Source organism: Chelonoidis abingdonii, chromosome 1 (genome assembly GCF_003597395.2).
Source record: "Chelonoidis abingdonii isolate Lonesome George chromosome 1, CheloAbing_2.0, whole genome shotgun sequence".
Taxonomy (NCBI): domain Eukaryota; kingdom Metazoa; phylum Chordata; order Testudines; family Testudinidae; genus Chelonoidis; species Chelonoidis abingdonii.
The window spans coordinates 154,259,320-154,277,378 of NC_133769.1; the positions used below are offsets into that span (position 1 = coordinate 154,259,320).

General features: G+C 46.0%; 1 protein-coding gene across 1 annotated transcript in view; it reads left to right on the top strand.

The window, feature by feature from the left end:
- Positions 1 to 18,059, top strand: part of MAN1A2 (mannosidase alpha class 1A member 2) — a 334,119-nt gene that overhangs the window by 168,404 nt on the left and 147,656 nt on the right. Inside the window, exon 5 of the mRNA XM_075071704.1 lies at positions 16,849 to 16,929. Within this exon, the coding sequence (XP_074927805.1) occupies positions 16,849 to 16,929 (81 nt within the window). The remainder of the gene's footprint in view (positions 1 to 16,848; positions 16,930 to 18,059) is intronic.

Genomic DNA, 18,059 nt, shown 5'->3' on the forward strand with positions numbered 1-18,059 from the left:
TTGAGAAAACATACTGTAGTGTTCCCAAGGGGGGAAAAAGTTGTTAAGTTGGAACTATGGTTGAGGATACAAAAAACATTTATTAGAAAGACCTGAAATTCAGATTTGTGGCTAAACTTGAAAGGACTTCCTTTTTATTTTTTTTTTGTTTTGAAAAGTGAATATCTGTGGCTCCCTAACCAAGGATGTCTTTCTATTTAATGTGTTTAAAAGTTACTGGTTGTCAAAAGATGGATAATACTTAAATGTTCCATGAGAGATAGTAAAACCTCTGCAGAAGAAGTACAAAATTATTCCCAATACAGATCAAATTATAAGCATGTTACAACAGCACCAGAGTATTCAGTTGTGGAAGGAGAAGCAGTTTTACTTTTAAAATTGTGGTGCATGAGCTACTTACAATATTTTAGTCCAATTGTTTATTACAAGTTTCTAAGGTATATAATCTGATGTATCCCAGAATAACAATCAAAAAACACAAAACAACAATGACAAAACAAGACACACGTATAATAACCATGAACCGATTATGTTTGAACAAATCAAAGGGTCCTGAATGGCAGCACACATCCAACAGTATATACGTGTACACACACACACACACACGCGCACACACTTTCCTTCCATTCTTCCCAAAGTTCAGCAATGCCTAGTTGGAGGCATCAAGTGACCTTGGGGCTGTAGGCTGTCCCTCTGATTCAGCTCACTATGTGGATGCTCTTGCTGTCCTACAACTTCCCCAGTTGGCCACATGACACCATCATACACAGAAAGAGCATCCTCTTCCCTGTCTGTTCCTCTTTCAGTAAGAAGTATATCTTGCTGGTGAACAGTACATTCTCCCTGTGATAAATGCATTTGGCATGCTCCTTAGCTTGTAGCCCGGAAGATCGTGCCACAAGCATTCAAAATGCTTCCAGATCCCCATCTAACATAGACTGCCTGTCCAGGATAGAATGCCTAGAGCAGGGGTCGGCAACCTTTCAGAAGTGGTGTGCCGAGTCTTCATTTATTCATTCTAATTTAAGGTTTCGCGCGCCAGTAATATATTTTAATATTTTTTAGAAGGTCTCTCTCTATAGGTCTATATATTATATAACTAAACTAGTGTTGTATTGTAAAATAAACAAAGTTTTCAAAATGTTTAAGAAGCTTCATTTAAAATTAAATTAAAATGTTGATCTTATGCCGCCAGGCTGCTCAGCCCACTGCTGGTCTGCGGTTCTGTTCACCTAGGCCGGCAGCGGGCTGAGCGGGGCCTGTGGCCGGCACCCCAGCTGGCAAGGGTCCAGCAGCCAGAACCCCAGACCAGCAGCGGGCTGTGCAGGGCCAGCGGCCAGAAGCCCAGACCGACAGTGGGCTGAGCGGCTCAGCTCACTGCCACTCAAGGGTTCCATTTGCCAGCTCCTGCCAGCCAGGATTCCGGCTGCTGGACCCACTCACCCCGCTGCCAGTCTGGGGTCCCGGCCCTGCTCACATACAGTGGGTACCTACCTTCTCCCTGGTTCTGGCCCAGTCTCTTCCTCTCTCTGCACTGAGCTGAGGGCGGGAGTGCACTGAGCACAGAGCTGGGGGTGAAGGGTCTGGCCAGGAGCTAGAATGAGGGAGGGGGCAGGAGGTTTACGTGTGAGGGCACTTACCTGGGCAGCTCCCATGTGATGTGAGAGGTGCAGGTGGGAATGTGAGACGTGTGTGCAGGAGCTCCCATTTGGTGCTCAGGGTGAGGGTGGGGATGTGGGGGGTGCATCGGGTGTGGGGGGACTTGGGATGTGGGGGGGTGCAGGTGTCAGGGCAGAGGGGGGCTGGGTATGTGTGGGGATGCCAGAGTCAGGGCTGAGGTCCTGGGATGTGTGTGAAGAAGTCAAGCAGAGGTCTCGGTGTGCATGAGGGGGGTACAGGGCCAAGGGCGGGGGCCTGGGGTGTGTGTGGGGATGGGGGTGCGGGGTTCAGGGCAGAGGGCTGGGTGTGTGTGTGGGGGGTCAGGACTCAGGTCAGAGGGCTGGGTGACTGCCCCCCTCAGAAAGTCCAACCCCTTCGCTCCTTGTCCCCTGACTACCCCTCCTGGGATCCCTGCCCCTAACTGCGCCCCAGGACCCCATCCCCTATCTGAGCCTCCCTGCTCCTTGTCCCCTGACTACCCCTCCTGGGATCCCTGCCCCTAACTGCCCCCCAGGACCCCATCCCCTATCTGAGCCTCCTGCTCTTGTCCTTGCTGCCCCCCTTAGGACTTACCCCCTACCCTGTCCTCTTGACTGCCCCAACCACTTATCCACACCCCCACCCCCAGGCGACTCCTGCGGATTCCATGCCCCATCCAACCGCTCCTGCCCCGACAGGCACCCCAGAACTCCTGACCCAATACAGCCCCTCCTCCTGTCTCCCTTGCCTTGCCAGAACCCTCTCCACAACCCCTGGCCTCTGGACATGCCCCCCACCCCGAATAACTTCCGACTTCATCCAATCCCAGGTCCTTGCCCCCTGACCACCCCCTCCAGAGACCCCACATCCTAACTGCCCCTCTCGGCACCCTTCTCTGTCCCTGTCCCTTTCTGCACTGCCCCTGACCCCGTGTCGACCCCCTTCCCTAACGACCCAGACTCCATGCGATCCATCCAACCGCCGTCCCGCTTCCCTGACCTTTCCTCTCCAGGACCCCTGCCCTAGCCACCCCCCTTTGGGATCCCACCCCTCATCCACCACCTCTGCTTCCCTATCCCTGACTGCCCCCACTCTTATCCACCCTCCTTCCCAGTCCCGGACCCTACCTTGAGGCTCAAGCAGAGCAGATACACTGCCCTGCAGGGCGCGCACAGCCCCACCCCTCAGAGCACTGCGTGCATGGCTGGCAGGGCTCCAGTCGGTGGTAGCGGGGAGCGTCCTTTTTCCCTGTCAAGGGCCAAAACTCTGCCTGCGGATGCACGCAGCCCCAGCCCCAGAGCTCTTGCGCACACGGCTGTCAGGGCTCCAGAGGAGGGAAGAGGCAGGAAGGGGCGGCGGTTGCATTTTAACGACATGCGGAGTCCCAGCGGCAGTCGCGTCGCATTAAAAATTGTGCTCGCGTGCATCTTTGGCACGGCGTCACCATAGGTTACGACCATGGCCAGGTCTCTTAAGGATATCTTGTTGAAACTCGTGTATTTTCCTAATCACATCAGTATGTTTTCAAGAGACAGTAAATGGTCATTTATAAACAATGTTGCTACTAGCTTGTGAGAAGTGACTAGAATGGGCGTTACTCCGATACTTTCATGTGGCTACTCGAAATATCCATTAAGCAGGATTAATGCAAGGTGTATTTCATATTCTCTAATATGAGCACATGTTACTTCAGATGTTCTCATTGCAGTCTTTCGTACTATCCCATTTCCTTGGCATACAAGCAGATTATAATGAAATTGACATTCTCATCAGAAAGCCTTTCAAACTCTTTTGGTACATGTGAGGGGGACCACACCAGCACCGAAAAGGTTACTATTGCTTTGCAGGCTGGAAAGCCCCACCTTTGCGACCCTGTGGGCTGCTCGCTTTGAGGCGGATATAAAAGATGCAGCCAGCTTTCAGTCTGGGGAGGCTGCTGACGGGAAGGATAGGAGCTTGTGAGCTCCGTTGCAGGCAGTTGCTACAAAACTGACTACGGGTCTACGCGTCACGATGGTGTGTCAGTATATCTTTAGTGTACGCTTGATACGTGACTGTACCGTGGAGGGCCGTTCACTATGGCCACCTTTGTTTTATTCTTCTTTGTCGCAGGATGGACAAGTATATCAGCCCCACATAGACACCATTTCCTGGTGACAAAATTCTGCAAAAAACATCTCCCCTTCCAGAAAATGTGGAAGTGGTCAGAAAGACTTGAGGCGATGCTGCTTGGGTAATAAGAATCCTGGAGTGAATGAGAGCTATACTTCTTGGTCCCAAAGCCAATGGGACTATGGGGTCTGTCATTTAGATTCTTGGGGGATCAATTTGCCTTTCCTGCTTGCATGCCTACCTATGGCATGGGTGGACATGAACTTGCTGGACAGTGGGTAGTGCTAAGTTTCTATCAACACTTAGACTTTGAGACCAGTGAGTACTGGCAATACCCCTGACTGACTTCCTGGGAGAGACAGCCTTCCCTGCACCACTCGGTCTATTCATTTAATCACATGCCTTTGGCGTTTACTATGGGGTGTGGCTACATTGATGGTGACAACTGTTGCGCCACTACCGGACAGTATGTGGTAGGCTTATTTGCACAATATTGTGTTTCTACACCATGTCGGGAGGAAACTACAATCTCAACCATGGTCTACAGTCTGAAGGGACGCGGACTCACAGATAACCACCAGTGTCCCTTCCCCTCCCATCTCCCCTCTCCCCCCCTTCGGTGGAAAGAAGTGACCTACTTGGACTTATACGGTGAGGGTGAGGCATCTCGTCCCCTGGTGGACAAGGTATATCCTGAGGACTTTACCCACCCCTACAATGAAAGAAAGGTAAGGAAGTTCTCGGGTTTTCTGGAACTACAAGCACGTTATGCCAGACTTTTGCCACAAATAGCCGCCTCCTTTCCTCTACCTCCAAAGAAAACTTCCTGCCATGGATGTCCGGTAGTTGGCCAGGACTGTGAAAGGGCTTCAGACCTTCGAAATGAGCGACTCACCCAGAACCTCGTTCCTCCTGACTTCCTTCAAAAATCCTTTATTTTACAAACAGACATCAGAAGTGCGGCTTGGAGCCATTGTTTTCACACAATGCACAGTCAAACTGTTGAACTCCTAGTCAGAGGTGTTATGAAGGGCCAAGTCTTTTATACCCCCCGCCCCCCCCCCCCCCTCCCCCCCCCCCCCCCCCCCCCCCCCCCCCTGGGTTCAAAAAAAGAACTAGAATATTCTGGAGATAGGCTCCATTAATGGCTATTTACGGATGGGCAGGATTGGTGTCCATAGCCTCGTTGCCAGAAGCTGGAATGGGCCCACAGAGGATGACTACTTGATTGATTCCTGTTCTATTTCTTCCTTTGAAGACACCTTGCATTGGCCACTGTCGGAAAACAGGATACTGGCCTAGATGGACCTTTAGTCTAACCCAGTATGGCCATTCTTACGGGCTATCGTAGGAACAAGAGGGGGAGGAACACCTGGTGCTGTACCTGAGCCAAGAGCTATGTCTCGGAGAAGTCAGGTACTCCACCATCGAAAAGGATGCCTAACAGTAAAATGGGTGATAGAGACTTGACGGTATTACCTACTGGGGAGCCCTTTTCATCTTGTTATAGACCATGCACTCCTACAGTGGATCAATACCATGAAGGATTTGAACTCATGGATTATGAGATGGTACCTCGCCCTCCAACTCTACGAGTTCAGCTGGCGGGGGAGGGGGACAACAATGAGGATGGACCCCCACCTGGTCCTGTCTTGAGAGGTAGAGTGTGTGATGGGGTGTGCCTACCCCACGCCAACCCCAAAAAGGTTAACTATGCTTTCAGGCTCAGGACCTGACTGGCTGCAGAATCGCCTCCACTCTTCCATCTAACCCTATGTGACCCAACACCCTGAGATGGGGTGTGCCTATCCTGTGACAGTACGTAAGATATACTGTTATCTGAAACAAGACACTCTGGTAAGAGCAAATAAAGTAATTAGGCAAGAAATGGGCTCATCTGAGGTGCCTTGTGAAGTTATGACTGCAAAGGGATAACATGAGTAATAATCTGAAACAGTCAATGGGATATAATCATGCAGTGAAATCAAGGGGCCAGTACTATCCACTGCAATTCTCTGCTATGATCTGTCTATGACCACCGGTTTCAAAGGATCCGGAGGAACAGATGTTGTATGCACTTTGTGGGCAGAGCATGCCTTCAAATGATGTTCAATGTCCGTGCATAACCTTGGCCACCAACCATGACTACGCAGAAGTTTTTTCATCTTTGTAAATCCCAAATGTTCTTCATGAGCCACATCTAGGACTTCTTGTCACAACAATCAACTAGGCTCCTCTGCATAACATATGTTGAGTAGCATATGTGTTTCCTGTGAATGTTGAACGAATTTTATAGAATATAGACAAAAAGTTTTCTTAAAGACTGGGTCCATCCAATCTGCTTGTACAGCTCATATCTCCTTGCACAGTTCAGCATCTTTAAGTCCCCCCTAAGTCAATTGGCATATCTTTCAATAAAAGGCATATGGAGTACTCTGCAAGGGTGCTAACCCAGCAGAATTTCTCAAAAGTATCAGCAAATAAATTACATCTTCCTTTGCTATGTACCAAATCAAAGTCATATTGGTGCAATTGAATAATCCACTACTGCAGCTTTGCACTCAGCAAGTAAATGGGCAAATGATTAGTTTCTAAGGTGAAATATTTCCCCACTAAGTACATCTTGAAGTGTACAATAGCAAAAACTATTCCCAAGAACTCTAGTTCAATCTGGGAATATTTTCCTTCCATCCAGGTCAGAGTACAGGACACAAATGGAATCAGCCATCCCTCCTGGAGCAGAACTGCACCCAGACCTCAATTTCATTATATACATTTGAATTATTGCCAGCTTCCATATATTAAAATAAGCATGGGGTTGGATCCAGCAAAGGGCTTTGTTTCTTTAGTCTGAACCAACTGGCCCTGGCCCATGGTTAAATCGCACAGCTTAGGGTGACCAGACAGCAAGTGTGAAAAATCAGGACAGGGGGTAATAGAACCCTATATAAGAAAAAGACCCAAAAATTGGGACTGTCCCTATAAAATCGGGACATCTGGTCACTCTACCCACAGTGGTATGGCAAAGGTACTAAAATGGGGTGGAGCACGGCATCCTATATATTGAACTAGGCCAAGGAATGAACATAAACTGCTACAATCAGTGGATAATGGTAGTGAAGCAACAGTTTGTAGTCCTTCAGGCATTTGTTTCACATTATCAGCCCACAAAGAATGCCCTACAAACTACAGCAGCTTTTGCAAAATGACACTTGGCCACATTCAACTTTATGCCATCCTGTTGGAGTAAGGTTAGCACCTGATCCAGAATAACACTGTGCTCAGGAAGAGTCCTAGTCAGAGCCGTCCTGTCCATAGGGTGGACCAGGGAACTCTTTGGGGGGGGTCCCGTGCTTCAGGACATGGGGTCCAGGTCCTGGCGCTGGCAGCAGTGAGTGACCTGGCCCCAGCCTGCCCTGCTCCACAGAAGCCGGGAAGGGGTGGAATGGGGTTGGGGAGGGGACAGAGCAGGGGTGGGAAGGGGCGGGGCAGGGCAGGAAGAGGCAGGGCAGGGACTTGGGGGAAGGGGTGGAGGGGGGGCAGGGCCTGGACCAGAGGACTTATCCCAGGCCCTACTCCTCCCAGGGATGGCCCTAGTCTTAGCAAAGACAAGAATGTCATCCAAATAGCAACGTGCACCCTGGATGTTATCCAGAAGCTGAGAGACCACTCTCTGAAATACTTCAGGAGCAGAGATCAAGGCAAAAGGGAGTTGTTGATAGCAGATCCTCCCAAATGGCGGCTGAAAGTCAATGACAACTGCAAAATTTCAGCCAAAGAAGTTTGCCAATAACCAGATCAGTAGTCCAACACAGAAAAAAACCAGGATCCACTTATTGGGCAAGTCATCTCTTTGAAGGTTTGCATTGAAACTGCTCACATTTCACATTTATTAAGTGCCCTGTAATCTGTGCACAATTAAATATCACTATTTTTCATGTGTATGTTCACTGAGGTGAGCTCCAGTCCATAGGTCCTTCCACCTCCTGAATGATATCGTTATCCTTCATGTGCAGTTCTGCTCAGATTTTGCTCTGGAGGTACATGACATTCAGGTCATGTGAAGGGCTTGGTGTTCAAATCCAACTGCAGAGAGTATGCACTTCTTATGGACAGAATGCCATCACTGTTAAATAAATCCTGGTGTCTCTGGACAATACTTTGGGTATCCCCTTCTATTCCAGTCCACACAAGGCCACCTGAGACGTCCTGTACAAGTTGAATAATACCAAGCTGTAAGCACAGATTGTAGGACAATAATGGAACAGCATTCACAGCTGTACCTTTTACAATATAAAACTTACGGTCAACTTTATTATAGCTTCATAGAGCACAAAGCATACAGCTTTATCCACTGTCTGCAAGGCATACAAATTCCAAGCTTTTATAACCACTGTCTGTAGTCAGGAAAATGTCCAGATTGTGAACTAACCCAGAGGAGAGAACGTTAACTTCGCAACAATATCAATCATGCATTTCATTAGTGTACTGTTAATTTCTACTGTATGGGATACCAACTCCAGGTCTTTGCCACATGAGAAGTTTATGCTAAAGGAGACATCAGGGACCCTGGTAAAGGTGGTCTTGTGCAGCTCCATGTTCACCGTATGCACTTCAGGACTCCTGTCTTCATGAACCAGTGTATCCAGCATGCTAAATTAAGGTGTCCTTCCTTCCCACAAGCCCAGCACATAGCAGTTCTAACTGGCCAGGCAGGGAAATTGGCCAAGTGACCCATACTACCACTCAAGAAACAGAAGCTGGCAACTTTCACTGCTGGGTCCATGGAGCAACTGTAGGTAGTGTTGTATGACTGAGCAACATAAGGAGGAGCAACTGACAGTTTAAGCATAGACACAAAAGTAGCAGCAATTTGAGATGTAGCACCTCTCTCAGCCCAAGCCCTCTCAAATGCCTCACTCTTAGCAACCTTGGCAACAAAAGTTAGCAATCTAGCATCTTCAGCCAGGATCCGTTCACCCAGGTGGTCATTGGCTATGCCAGTCACATAAATATCCCTGAGCATGATCATTATAATGTCCCCAAATTCACATTCCTGGGCTATCCTCCACAGATGACATGCAAACTCTAAATTGATTTTGTTGGGCTGCTGGCAAGCTTAAAAAACATTTTCCTTCTTAACAGAACAGAATCTCTGGTGCCAAAATGTTCATTGAGGCACTGCACAGTTGCATCAAAGGAAGACTTGAGCTCCAGGAATCCATTATAAATATCAATACCATCATGGCCTAAGCAGTTCTGCAGCAAATGTAACCTAGTGGCATCAAAGAGTTGAATAATCTGCACATAGTTTCAAAAAGTCCAAATAAAGTATCACTGGTCAACAGCTGAAGGATGTGCTCCAGGCAGCATGGGTTGCATAATAGAATCATTCATCACTATAATGTTATGCTCTGATGCACCCCAGAATAGCAGTCCAGAAAACAAACAAACCACCAAAGCAAGACACACATAGAATCATAGAATATCAGGGTAGGAAGAGACCTTGGGAGGACATCTAGTCCAATCCCCTGCTCAAAGCAGGGCTGCCCAGAGGATTCAGGGGGCCTGGGGTCTTCTCCGCTGCTGAATTGCCGCCGAAGACCCAGCACTTTGACAGCGGGTCCTGGGGCAGAAGGACCCTCCGCCGCTGGTCTTTGGGGCACTTCGGCGGTGGGTCCCAAAGCGGAAGGAACCCCCACCGCCAAAGTGCTGCCGAAGACTCGGAGCGGAAGAAGCTCTGGGGTCCCGGGCCCCGTGAGAGTTTTCTGGGGCCCCCTAAACGAGTGAAGGACCCCGCTCCAGGGCCCCCGAAAAACTCTCATGGGGGACCCTGCGGGGCCCGGGGCCTGGGGCAAATTGCCCCACTTGCCCCCCTCTGGGCGGCCCTGGCTCAAAGCAGGACCAACACCAACCAAATCATCCCAGCCAAAGCTTTGTCAAGCCAGACCTTAAAAACCAATAAGGATGGAGATTCCACCACCTCCCTAGGTAACCCATTCCAGTGCTTCACCACCCTCCCAGTGAAATAGTGTTTCCTAATATCCAACCTAGACCTCCCCCACTGCAACTTGAGACCATTGCTACTTGTTCTGTCATCTACCACCACTGAGAACAGCTTAGCTCCATCCTCTTTGGAAACCCCCCTCAGGTAATTGAAGGCTGCTATCAAATTCCCCCTCACTCTTCTCTTTTGCAGACAAAATGACCCCAGTTCCCTCAGCCTCTCCTCATAAGTCATATGCCCCAGCCCCCTAAACATTTTTGTTGCCCTCCCCTGGACCCTCTCCAATTTGTCCACATCTGTTCTGTAGTGGGGGGACCAAAACTGGACACAGTACTCCAGGTGTGGCCTCACCAGTACCGAATAGAGGGGAATAATCACTTCCCTCAATCTGCTGGCAATGCTACTACCAATACAGCCCAATATAGTGTTGGCTTTCTTGGCAACGAGAGCATACGTTCCTCAGATGGTGTCAGATAATTATATTATCTGAAACTAGAGACCCATATACAGTAGCAGAGATGCTGTGGGCGTAATGTAGTCCAGGGGCTCTCAAACTGGGGGTCAGAACCCCTCAGTGGGTCACAAGGTTCAGGGCCGCCGAGAATGGGTTCGGGCCCCAGTGAAAAAATTTTTTCAGGCCCCCCAGCAAGGTCAGACCCGCTAAACAGGGCTGGGGAAGCCGGGCCCTGGGCGCCCTTCCGGACCGCCGAGCCCCTGTAATTTGCACCGGCTTCCCCGCTCTCTTGTCGGCCCTGACGTGGTTATTACATAGGGGGGTGTCACGAGCTGTTAGCCCTCACACGAAAACTGGCTTTGCCTCCAGCATTTATAATGGTGTTAAATATATTAAAAACTGTTTTTAATGTATAAGTGGGGTCACACTCAGAGGCTTGCTGTGTGAAAGGGGTCACCAGTACAAAAGTCTGAACTGCCATGCAGAACGGATTACATTACAACCTAGTTCCTTTCTAAATCAAGCCAGTCTGTTTTATGGTTTAAATATGATTTAAATTTAGGATTTATGATGAAAACTCTTACACTGTTGGGAATTTATTTAACTTCCCATATCAGAAGTCACGTTTCATAGGGCCAGTGAGCCTTCTTATATAGGTAAAGATACCTATGTGCATCTCTGTTTGTAAGATTATTTCTTTAGACTGTACAAAGTAGGTAGAAAAAAGCATAAAGTTATTTTTTTAATTAAAGTTCAGGCCACAGTTGTATTCTGCTAGTGCATAAAGGTTGGTTTCACTATAAATTCCTGTTAACACAGTTCATAACTTGGTTGTAATGATTGGCATGAAATGGAAACCTGCAAGAAAAATGTCAGCAAGATACCATATTTTTGCAAATATGAAAAGAAATATTTTTCTGATTCTAAAATAGAGTGTTCATGTTTTCAGGAAGTGGATATTTCAAACTCAGCTGGACTTTTAAACATACATGTTACCTGAGCAAAACTTTAAAGTATTCCATATGAGTAGCGTGTGAAAGCTTGGACAAATTTAGTTGTAAAATATGAAAGTTATGAATATTTGATAATATCTACAAAACGAGGAGTCCAGTGACACCTTAAAGACTAACAGATTTATTTGGGCATAAGCTTTCATGGATAAAAAAACACACTTCTTCAGATGCATGGAGTGAAAATTACAGATACAGGCATAGATATAGTTCACATGAAGGGAAGACAGTTACTTTACAAATGGAGAACCAGTGTTGACAAGGCCAGTTCAGTAAGGGTAGATGTGGTCCACTCCCAATAATTGATGAGGAGGTGTCAATACAAAGAGAGGGAAAATTGCTTTTGTAGTGAGCATGCCACTCCCAGTCCCTATTCAAGCCCAAATTAATGGTGTTAAGTTTGCAAATGAATTGTAGCTCTGCAGTTTCTCTTTGAAGTCTGTTTCTGAAGGTTTTTTTTGTTGAAGAATGGCTTCTTTTAAATCTGTTATTGAGTGTCCAGGGAGATTGAAGTGTACTCCTACTGGCTTTTGTGTGTTACCATTCCCGATGTCTGATTTGTGTCCATTTATTCTTTTATTTGAGACTGTCCAGTTTGGTCAATGTACACGGCAGAGGGGCATTGCTGGCACATGATAGCATATATCACATTAGTAGATGTGCAGGTGAATGAGCCTGTCATAAACAGATAGTAGGAGTTAATAGAACAGAAGTACTTTATATCTCTTTTGACTGTAAAGGGTTAACAAGTTCAGTAAGCCTGGCTGTCACTTGACCGTTAGTGTTTCTGTGGTGTGGTGTTGTGTAGTTGCTGGTGAGTATTTGTTCAGGTTGGAGGGCTGTCTGTAAGCAGGACTGGCCCGTCTTCCAAGGTCTGTGAGAGTGAGGGATTGTTTTCCAGGATAGGTTGTAGATTGTTGATGATGTGCTGGAGAGGTTTTAGCTGAGGGCTGTACGTGATGGCCAGTGGTGTTGTTATTTTCCTTGTTGGGCCTGTCCTGTAGTAGGTGACTTCTGGGTAACCGTTTCGCTCTGTCAGTCTGTCTCCTCACTCCCCAGGTGCGTATTGTAGTTTAAGAATGCTTGATAAAAGATTTGTAGGTGTTTTGTCTCTGTCTGAGGGATTGGAGCACATTTGGTTGTAATCTTAGGGCTTGGCTGTAGACAATGGATGTGTATGACTGTGTCCTGGATGAAGGCTAGAGGCATGTTAGGTAAGTATAGCGGTCAGGCAGGTTTTCTGGTATAGGATGATGTTTATGTGACTATCACTTATTTGCACTGTAGTATCCAGAAGTGGATCTCTTGTGTAAACTGGTCCAGCCTGAGGTTGATGGTGGGTGGAAATTGTTGAAAATCCAGGTGGAATTCCTCAAGGGCCTTCTTCCCATGGATCCATATGATGAAGATGTCATCGAAGCCTGGGAGAGGCAACGGTGGGGGAAAGGGTTTACTTTCCTTGTGGTAAGATCCAGAGGATCTGGGTCTTGGGGTTCCCCAGGCAAGATTTTGGGGGGACCAGAGTGTACCAGGCACTGGAATTCCTGGTTGGTGGCAGCACTACAAGTACTAAGCTGGTAATTGAGCTTAGAGGAATTCATGCTGGTACCCCAACTTTTGGACGCTAAGGTTCAGAGTGGGAAATTATACCATGACAGAGCCCCTGATGGTGTGGCTGATGTGATTGGGTCCTATGATGGTGTTTCTAGAGAAGATATGGGAACAGAGTAGGCAATGAGGTTTGTTACACAGATTGGTTCCTGAGTTAGTGCTTCTGTGGTGTGCTTTGTAGTTGCTGGTGAGTATTTGCTTCAGGTTGGGGAGCTGTCTATAAGCGAGGACTGGCCTGCCTCCCAAGGTCTGTGAGAGTGAGGGATCGTTTTCCAGGAAAGAAAATGATCGTTGTAGATCGTTGATGATGTGCTGGAGAGGTTTTAGCTGGGGGGGCTGTACGTGATGGCCAGTGGTGTTCTGTTATTTTCCTTGTTGGGCCTGTCCTGTAGTAGGTGACTTCTGGGTACCCATCTTGCTCTGTCAATCTGTTTCCTCACTTTCCCATTTGGGTATTGTAGTTTTAAGAATGCTTGATAAAGATCTTGCAGGTGTTTGCCTCTGTCTGAGGGATTGGAGCAAATACGGTTGTATCTTAGGGCTTGGCTGTAGACAATGGATCATATGATTGTCCTGAATGGAAGCTGAAGGCATGTAGGTAAGTATAGCGGTCTGTAGGTTTCTGTAATAGAGTAGTGTTTATGTGACCATCACTTATTTGCACAGTAGTGTCCAGGAAGTGGATCTCTTGTGTGGACTGGTCCAGGCTGAGGTTGATGGTGGGGTGGAAATTGTTAAAATCCAGATGGAATTCTTCAAGGGCCTCCTTCCCATGGGTCCATATGATGAAGATGTCATCAATGTAGTGCAAGTAGAGGAGGGGCGCTAGGGGATGAGAGCTGAGGAAGTGTTGTTCTAAGTCAGCCATAAAAATGTTGGCATAGCGTGGGGCCATGTGGGTGCCAATAGCAGTGCCGCTGACTTGAAGATATAAGTTGTCCCCAAATCTGAAATGGTTCTGGGTGAGGACAAAGTCACAAACCTCAGCCACCAGGTGTGCCGTGGCCTCATAAGGGATACTGACTCTGACAGCTTGTAGTCCATCCTCGTGTGGAATATTGGTGTACAGAGCTTCTACATCCATGGTGGCCAGGATGGTGTTTTCAGGAAGATCACCAATGCATTGTAGTTTCCTCAGGAAGTCGGTGGTGTCTCAAAGGTAGCTAGGAGTGCTGGTAGAATAGGGTCTGAGGAGAGAGTCCAAATAGCCAGATAATCCTGCTGTAAGAGATGAAGGGGCATCCAGGATTCCCAGGTTTATGGATCTTGGGTAGCAGATAGAATACCCTGGTTGGGTTTCTAAGCATGTGTCTGTGTAGCTTTGTTCCTGTGCTATAGCAAGGAGTTTCTTGAGCAGATGGAGTAGTTTCTTTTGGTAGTCCTCAGTGGGATCGGAGGATAGTGGCCTGTAGAATGTGGTGTTGGAGAGTTGCCTGGCAGCCTCCTGTTCATAATCCAACCCTTTCATGATGACTACAGCACCTCCTTTTTCAGCCCCTTTGATGATAATATCAGAGTTGTTTCTGAGGCTGTGGATGGCAGTACGTTCTGTATGGCTGAGGTTATAGTGATGCTCTTTGTTCACAATTTCAGCCTATTAAGGTCTGCGGAAGCACTCTATGTAGAAATCCAATCTGTCATTTCGACCATCAGGAGGAGTCCACGCAGAATTCTTCTTCTTGTAGTGTTGGTAGGAGTATTCCTGTGGGTTAATGCTCTGTTCAGTGGTGTGTTGAAAATATTACTTGAGTTGGAGACGGCAAAAGTAGTCTTCCAGATCACTGCAGAACAATCATGTGCATGAGGGTGGTGGGGCAGAAAGAGATTCCCCAAGATAGGACAGACTCTTCTGATGGGTTAGTAGGGACTGGCTAGGCCAGGGGCTAGTGAATAGGGACTGGGAGTGGCTGGCTCACTACAAAAGCAATTTTCCCCCTCTTGATATTGACATCTCCTCATCAATTACTGGGAGTGGACCACATCCACCCTGACTGAACTGGCCTTGTCAACACTGGTTCTCCATTTGTAAGGTAACTGTCTTCTCTTCACATGCACTGTATCTGTGCCTATATCTGTAATTTTCACTCCATGCATCTGAAGAAGTGTTTTTTTTAGCCACGAAAGTTTATGCCCAAATAAATCTGTTAGTCTCTCAGGTGACACCGGACTCCTTGTTGTTTTTGTGGATACAGACTAACACGGCTACCCCTCTGATATTTGATAATATGGTACAGTAGTACATGCAGTATATGAAATGCAAACCTAGATGTGGAAATATAGTAAGATATTATGCTGGCCACATGCTAAATGCCAGAACTCATATGATGCAAATTCTAGAGGCTTTTTTGGAGAAGAGATGAATGTCAATTAAAGATTCTGGGACTCAATATAAAGTCCCAAGCTCACCTGGCTAGTGGACTGAAGGATTGAGTAGGTGAATGTGGGAGACAGGCTTGAACTTGATCTGCAAATGGAAGTTAAAAGCCGAGATTCTGTGTCTTCACTGCTATTTTAACTCAAGTTAGCTCCCCATGTTAGCTCACCCAAATTAAAAACATAACCTGTTTTGCAGTGTAGGCATACCTTTATTCAGTGTTCATGTATTCAATTTTTAATAATTTTAAAAATCTAGGAAATTCTCAGACAAAAACTAAATTAATAATGAGTTAAGGCTGAGTGTGCATGTCAGTAATACAAAGTTAAAAAAACTGCAAGAGGGTTGTAATTATCCCTAAATCAGGAAGTTCAGAAAGTTAAGCTTAAAAGATATCAAATGTGTTAAATTATGGAAATGAACAGTTAGGGCACCCAAGCAACCTTAAGTCTACTTTGTGACGACAACACGGTGTCCATTAAAGTGTCTTTAAAGATCACTATTCACTAATTATAATTGTATGGTTATTGCTTGCATAGAATTGTTTGGGGGATTATTGCAAGATCTTGTACGTTTTTACCTTTATGTTACTGATATGTACTCTCAACCCTTACTCCATTTTAATGTAGGGATTTGCAGAGGAGGGGATCTAAACAGAGATTTGTGAAGATGTCACAAATATCTTTTTATGCTACATAAATCTACAGATGTGGCCATTTTCCTGCTACCCTCCAATCCTGAGCTTATCTGGCTGTCTTTTGACACATTTTACCATGTCAGGTGTTCTTTTTTTCTTCAGTGTTTTTCTTGCACAGGGAGTTCAATAAGGTTTCTCCTTTGCCTACTTCTGTGCTGGTACCCATAAAATAACAATAGGAGGCAGGGAGAATGAGATATTTCATGATTTAGGACAGCAAGAATGAGCATGGCCTACCTTCCAGACATTTGGCTTAATTACCTTAAGAAAAATCTTAACTCCTGGGGCAAATATAATTTCATTGCAGATTTTTTTAAACTTAAATGTAATGTGCATTAAGTGTATATTTTAACATTGTTGGTACATTATGAGAATTTCATTAATTCTGAAGTGATAAGATTTTTGTAATCAGATAACATTGTCCCAGAATTCCTAGTTTGTCATATGTTTCTGTGCAGCTCTCTCACAGAAAACAAGGGCGAGCGGAGGAACGGCAAGGATTTTCTCCCATAATTTAGGTCTAAAAATTATACATTGTATTTGGAATTCTGAAGTGAGATGGGACAATTCCATTTTTAGGGGGCTGTTTGTGTTTATCAGTATTCTACAGATACTGAAAATGAATTATGGAAGCTCAAGGGAAAAGAGTGAGAGGAGGCACATAGGACAGTGCCGGTGGGCTGTAGTGGGGATGCGGGCACTTTTGAAGGAATATGAGAGAGGGATTCTGGCCAGGAGAAGGGAGTTGCAGACAGGCTGTGGTGGTTGTTGTCATGAAGATTTGCCAGTGGGCTGTCCTTGTGAATCCAAATATTGGCAAACTACAAGTCCTTATGTGTATTTGGATTTGTGTCTATGCCTACCCTAATGATAACAGTTTCTTCTGATACCTTGATTGTTGCGTAGAGAAGCTTTTTAAACATTTACTTTTTCCTCTCTTCCCAGAATTCAGAGGTGTCTGTTTTTGAAGTCAATATTCGCTTCATTGGTGGTCTTCTAGCAGCATATTACCTTTCAGGACAGGAGGTAAGGAAACCATAAGGAAGTGTGGAAATTAGTAGTCTATCAAATGAAAGGTGCACAATTGGAAGGTTTGAAGTTGTTGGCTTCACAGTATTTTTTTGAGCTAATGTAATAAGTAGGATGGGCTGTGTTACCCAACTCTACAGAGATCATGGAATTTTCATCTAAAGCTGATTACTGTACAGTATCTCTAGGCTAACTGAAGACCCTTTACCAGGACTTTGAAGCAGCCTGTGCCTTCTCCAGTTTGCTCTTTTTATCAAGGCTTTTTCAATTTCATTGTTAACAGAGTTGAACCTTCTTATACAAGTAGTCACCTCAACCCTAGTTACCTAGTCATTAGACTCTAATGCTTACAAATACCTTGTTTCAAGATGTTCCGCCTCTCTCAAAAGAGAATTTTTATCAGCTGCCACTTGTTCCCCAAGGGACACAGGTACCTGAATGCAGAAACCCTTGACAGTTTTTTCAGGTATCTTTTGTGTAGGGGGCCATAACCCTGCTACAACAATAGGCTAAGATTGAGGCACACAGGACCAAACTCATCTCACAAGTACAGTTCCCACTGAAGTCATTGTGAATTATGCCTGTTCTATATCAGGGCTACATTTAGATTTCACTCTGCATGGGGATTGCTGGGAAAAACTTCTAATATATCCAGTTTTGGATCGGAAGGCCATCATCTCACCTTTATATAGCCTGCATAGTATCTTGAAATGTAGGTTGGATATACGGGACAGTATTCTCAGAATTGATTCAGCTTTTTACCTCTAACTCACAGGTATAAAACTTGCCTCTGTCAGCAGTGGCTGGAAATTATTGCTGCCTGCTGACTGTTTGGGGGATTATATGCTGAATCTCATTCTGGTTCTTTGTTTTTAAAACAATACATTTAGTGCTGGTGAAAGATGCTGTACTGACAACCATGGAGAATATAGGTGTTTGTTTAATCGTGAAACAAAATATTGGTTGTGGCAGTTTAACTAACGCTAAGTCCTAGTCCACAGTAGGGAAATGTGCCATGTTAGAAAATGTATTAACTAACGTGTTTTCTAACATGCTTTAACTAACAAGATTTTTTTCTTAGCTTGGACAAGGACAATTGTTGTATTTAAAGAGGTGTTAGCCGGTTG